The 6,486-nt window shown below is 29.9% G+C and overlaps 1 protein-coding gene across 1 annotated transcript; it reads left to right on the top strand.

The window, feature by feature from the left end:
• Positions 1-366: 366 nt before the first annotated feature.
• Positions 367-3,499, top strand: LOC106329262 (GDSL esterase/lipase 22-like). The gene is made up of 4 exons (XM_013767889.1): positions 367-646; positions 928-1,046; positions 2,495-2,954; positions 3,057-3,499. Exons 1-4 carry the CDS (start codon positions 391-393, stop codon positions 3,383-3,385), a joined length of 1,164 nt encoding a protein of 387 aa, XP_013623343.1. The 5' UTR covers positions 367-390; the 3' UTR covers positions 3,386-3,499.
• The last annotated feature ends 2,987 nt before the right edge of the window (positions 3,500-6,486 follow it).

Here is a 6,486-nt window from a genome sequence, read left to right as displayed (position 1 = left end):
TTAATTTATAGAGGTTTTACCGTATTTTCAATCTTGATTTGGCCTCGTAAATGAACGACCCTGAATAAATCTATATGAATTATTTAGTTAAATAATTTTTTCAGTTCAAAAAAAATTATTTAATTAAATATAAAATAAAAAACTAGTATGATATGTCGATATCAGTCGATCGATGTGAACCATCTGACGTGAATGTGATCCCATCTGAACTATGATTGATCGATAATCGTCTACTCAGTACACTTTCCTAATGCATAGTTATATACTTGTATTAAAAATATTAGCCTCGCCGGACACGTTGCTGTTTTAAAATATATTCTTTGCAGTATAAATATAATGACCCGGAGTATGAACTGAAATCACACAAGCAATATTATCTCTCTATATATAATGGCAGGCAAGTGTAATTTAGCGAGTGTTCTAGGGGGATTTTTGGTATTGACACTGTTACACAACCCTCTCAACGTTTCCGGTCAAAATATCCCGGCGGTGGCTTTGTTTACCTTCGGTGACTCCAACTTCGACGCCGGAAACAAACAGACTCTCACTAAAGCAAACGTTGCCCAAGGTTTCTGGCCGTACGGTAAATCTAGAGATGACCCTAATGGCAAACTCTCCGACGGTTTCATCACTCCTGACTTCGTCGGTACGTTTAATATCTTTATATCTATAGAATCCTAAAACTAACGTTAATTAATCTTTCAAGTTGATTTTTTACCACGTACTAATTAAGTAAAACCTATGTACAAGTTATAGTTAAGTGCATAGTTTTTGAGGCTTTCAGCTGCTATATATGATTACTTTTCAAAAAACACATGGGAATATTTTTTTGTTTGTATATATATTTGATTTGGTCAACATACGTGGACTATAGACGAATATGATTTGAAATATATGAATACTATTTAATAAAAATACGATATGCAGCAAAATTCATGGGGATTCCAATCCCAATCCCGGCGGCGCTTAAACCGAACGTCAATGTCTCACGTGGAGCTAGCTTCGCCGTTGCTGATGCTACTCTTCTCGGAGCTCCGGTTGAATCTGTAAGTCCAAATTTTCTATGTATAGTTGTATACTATAAACTATCTACATTTTACTGAGGTTCGAGTAAATAATAATTAATCTGACTTCTTTTTGACCCGACCCATATGGAGTGGGACCTTCTTTTGTCTTATATTCATCATCGCTTCTATCTATCTTTAATAAGTAGAAATACTTTGACATTTTGTCAGATAGTAGTAGTTAAAAAAAAACAGTGTTGTTTGAAAACATAGTAGTAATTTAGTAAAAAAACGTAATAAACTTATGCTATTAAAAAAATTGAAAATGTATTACATTATATTAAAAATAATAGATTATGTTATTTGATATACATATTCAAATCAAAATAATAATTTAAAATTCATTTATATCAAAAATTCATTCAAAATATACATTTATTCAGAATTTGATTTTTACTAACATATTTTTCAATAACTATTATAAAAATGTTTTTAATATATATAAGAAAAATAGAATTCCAATTTCAAACACCAACTTAAATTATGGTTTTTAATTTTTATATTTCACATTGAAATTTAAAAATATAATATATGTGATTATTTATATGATTGTACGTATAAAATATTATTAATTATAAGATTACTTATTTGATGGTACGTATAAAATATTATTAATTATATGATAACACATATTTTTGTAACCTATGATGACACATATATGATATATAATAGTGATTGGGGGTTGGCGTTCGGGTTCGTTTTCGGGTCTGTTTGGGATTTCGTGTTCGGTTCAGATCTTTGAAGATTCGGTTTGGATTTGGATAACCAATTTAAATTATTTAAAAAAAATTAAAATTTATTATATGCTTTAATTTTTAAAAAACCTATAAACAATAGAATATATTACATATAAATTTGAATAACATATGCCAGAGTAACTAACTTAACATATAAATTGGTTTGGTTTAAATATTTGGATAGAGAATTAATAATTATTTAAGTATTTTTGGAGTTTTAAGTATATTTTAACTATTCTAGATATTTACGTTTGATTATTTGTATATATTTTCAAGTATTGAAATGAACTTAAAAGTATAATATATATTATGGATGTTTATATATATATTAAATCTAAAACTAATTAATATATATGAGTATATAAATCTATTCTGGATATCTAAAATACTTCGCTTCGGATCGGATTAGGTTTCAGTTCTTCAAATACCAAAATTTTGAATAATTTGGATATTTAATCAATTTCAGATCGGATTTGGTACTACTTATTCGGATTGGGATCGGTCCAGTTCTTTGAATTCGAACTTTTTGCCCAACCCTAAATAGTGACATAAAAACAAATAGCATCATATTTTTTACAAACTACATCCAGATCAAAATCCAGTCACAATTAATATCTTACTTAAAAATCATTAAGCTGCACTATAATATACACGCAAATTGAAATATTAATTATAAATGTTTTTTTTCTGTAGCTGACTCTGAATCAACAAGTGAGGAAATTTAACCAAATGAAAGCAGAAAACTGGAATGATGACTTCATCAAGAAGTCAGTGTTTATGATATACATTGGTGCTAACGACTACTTGAATTTTACCAAGAACAACCCTAACGCAGATGCGTCTGCTCAACAAGCTTTCGTCACTTCCGTGACCAACAAGTTAAAGAATGATATCAGCTTGTTGTATTCATCAGGAGCTAGTAAGTTTGTGATCCAAACCCTTGCACCATTAGGTTGCTTACCCATAGTCAGACAAGATTACAACACTGGAATGGATCAATGCCACGAACCTCTCAACAACTTGGCTAAACAACACAACGAAAAAATCGGACCGATGTTGAACGAAATGGCTCGAACTGCTCCTGGTTTCCAATTTACCGTCTTCGATTTCTACAGTGTCATTCTTCGTAGGACGCAGAGACCCTCCAACTACAGTGAGTTGGTTGAATAATTACAACTGCAGTTTATTTTAAAATTTAAAGCTCTGAGACTATGTGAATATATAAAAATAAAACCGTTAAAAATTATTTTCCTAGGGTTCTTCGTGACGAATGCATCGTGCTGCGGAGTTGGGACACACAATGCTTATGGTTGTGGTTTACCTAATGTGCACTCCAAGCTATGCGAGTACCAACGATCTTACTTATTCTTCGATGGACGTCACAATACCGAGAAGGCACAAGAAAGTTTTGGTCATCTTCTTTTTGGAGCCGATCCAAATGTGATCCAACCAATGAATGTCCGCGAGCTCGTTGTTTACCCAGTCGATGAACCTATGAGCGAGGTTTGGCTACCTACAACGTCAGCCACGGTCCAAGCCAGCGACTCTAGCTCGTCAGCAAGCCGCGGTTACGAGTTCTACTGAGTCTCTATAAACCATATATGATTCTCACAAAAATCGGATTCGTAATGTTCTTAGTTTGTAACTTCTTTTTCATCTTGCTCGAGTGAGTTTCCAACTAAAATAAAAGATTGATCATTGCAACTCTTACATTGGACTGATGATAAAGTGATTCAATCTATCGATCATATTACGCAAATAGTAAACCGAAATCATGGAATCCAGTTACTTACTCAAATGAGTTAACGATCGGAGCAAAATATCCGAACATAACCAAACCAAATTTCACCAATCCTAATCCAAACCAAACTATATAATAATCCGAACATGTATAGATTTTTTTAGTTAGCTAGTTAGTTTGGTTCAGTCGAGTTAATTTTCTGTTGTGATTTAAATTTTTCTAACTTCTTAAATCTTAAGAACTTAACAAATCATAGATGTATCATTAAATTTAATAAAATTATTCAAAATTTTGAAATAAAAAATATTAAAATTAAACAAAATTTATCAAGCTAACCCAAATAACTAAGGTAAGTGTATTAAATTATGTATTTGAGATGATTTTATTTTGTTCAAGCAAGATACAAATGATCATAAATCGTATGAAAATAAAGTTTCATTATATATATATAATTTAAATTAAATTATATAGTATGTAAAAATATGTTGATTTCAAAATTTGCACTAAAAATTATTGAGATCTCAATATTTTAATATTAAAATTTGTATTAGAAAATCTCACATTAAAATTTTGTGATTAACAGTTTATATTTTTTGTTACGGAAAATATACAAATGTTAATAATCATATGAGTAGAAAGTGTCAATAATAAATATTTGAAAAAAATATACTATATATATATATATATATATAATCATTCATCTAATGTTTGTTTCTTCCTAATATCCTATCTAACTATTATAATTGTAAGAATAAGAGATTTGAACTATTTATTTTAAATTTTTTGGTATATCATTTAATAAATTAAATATTTTTTAGTTTATACATAGTTTACATATACTAGAATGGTAAAATTTTATATATATATATATATATATATTTTAATCGGTATACTATTAAATAACTAACATCAAAAGCGTAAGTTAATAAAAATAAGTAATTTGTTTTGTTGTTCTAGAATTAGATGATTTTTAGACTGAACTAGTAAATATATACTAGACAGACATTTATATTTTGAGTCTCTACTTATATTCAATAACACATTGATATATTAGATTTGAACATTAACCTGTGAATAGAGTTTTCTGTTGATTTTTTTCAAAATTTTGATTCTTAGATATGTATCTGCAGTTAAACTAATTTTTACAGATATCCATATTTTTAAACTGACACTTATTTAATTCACTGAATTCACAGAAAAAGTTAAAAAAAAAAAGAAACAAAACTTATATCAGTGAAACAGAAACGAAAACATAATTTTATAGAGGTAGAAAAAAAATCACTTGTAAAAAGTCAATAGTAAACAAATAATATATTTAAGAGACCAACATTTGTATTATTCATAAAGGTTGTAATTTAAGAGACAAACAACGATTATTCAGCAGATGTATGCAAAATATCATCTAGTTATTTAATAAAATATGATTTTTAACTCTAGCACGAATATAATATTATATTTGTGAGTGGTAAAAACATCCAAAATCAGTAAATAAATAATAATAACACAAGACAAAGCTCATCAGTCATCTTGATCTGATCCAAAGTACATGGCAAAACCATTTACTGCAACGGTCTTTTAATCCCGATGTGGCAAGATAGAAGCAACGACTGATCTTGACCCTATCTTCCGGCTAAGACAATTTTTTTTTGTCAGCTGCCGATTGCGCAAGACAATTAGATAGTACCTCTTTTTTTTTCTTTTTTTTTTGTGTCTAATATTTATATTGGTGGGACCAAAGCCCCATATTGATACAAATGGATAACAACCTCAAACCCATACATAAACAACCCATTTTAAGCCCAGTTACAACAGATAATTATGAATTAAACAAAGGGGGTGGTATTGAACTCAAGAATTTGAAAGAATTCACGTGTAATAACTTTTGCAGTATTTTAAATGATTTTATGAGATTTTAATGTAATTGTCTAATTCTTATGTTTACCTTCTGCCATAGAATTTAAGTGAATGTAAATTAATTTGATGGAATTCAAATGGTAATACTAACGCTATGAATGATAACGAAAAAAATACACAACTAGTAGTTAACTCTTAGATATTTTTTTTACCAAAATAAAACACTTGGGAAAATTTTACTTTTTGTAGATAGATTTTTTTTACTAAAGGAATCTTTTTGGGTGAACTAGCTATGGGCATTCGGGTTGAGTGAAACTGATGACATTTTATTTTATATCAAAGTGTTGAAACTTGTTTTTTCGGATATTCGGGTACCGTTCGGTTCTCGGTTCGGTTCCGTTTCCGATTCGGTTATTCAGATATAGAAATATAGAAATCATTCAGGCATTTGAGGCGGTCTGGGTTTGGTTTCGAATAATTTGGTTTGGTTCTAGTTCAGTTTTTCGGTTCCGGTTTTGGAAGAGGAGAGACATGGAATTGGGCTGGTGTAGGTGATATGTCTTCTAAAGACGTAGTGGATTACCCTGGGGTCAAGTTGGTTCTAAAAATAACAAATCCCTTCATAAAAGCAAGGAATTGATCCTTTGCATTTTACATTACATTTTCCATTAAATTCCTTTCAAATAACATTCCTATTAAATCTAGCAAATATTGAATAACACTAGAATTTAAATGAATTGGTAAAATACACAATTGAATAACACAAGAATTTAAAAGAATTGATAAAATACACAATTGAATAACACTAGAATTTAACGGAAACCATAATTCTTTCAAATTATATCAAATTTCTAAATCCAATACCCCCACCAAAGACGAATGTCCTCCACGCGTTTTTCATTGGGTTGAAGAGCTTGATACGTGTCACACAATGGGAACAGCTAGAGTTTCGCCGGACTGGAAGCCAACTGCGGCGTCGCCGGTACGGTAGCCACTTCTGGTTGCGATCAATCCAACAACAGAAACTCTATTCAAAGGTTGAGGATGACCAACAAGAATAATAAAATCCAATAAAGACAGTCGGGATAGG

This window comes from Brassica oleracea, chromosome C3 (assembly GCF_000695525.1).
Source record: "Brassica oleracea var. oleracea cultivar TO1000 chromosome C3, BOL, whole genome shotgun sequence".
NCBI classification, from domain to species: Eukaryota; Viridiplantae; Streptophyta; class Magnoliopsida; order Brassicales; family Brassicaceae; genus Brassica; species Brassica oleracea.
The sequence above is the reverse complement of the archived record's forward strand: the minus strand, read 5'-3'. Positions and strand labels throughout refer to the sequence as shown.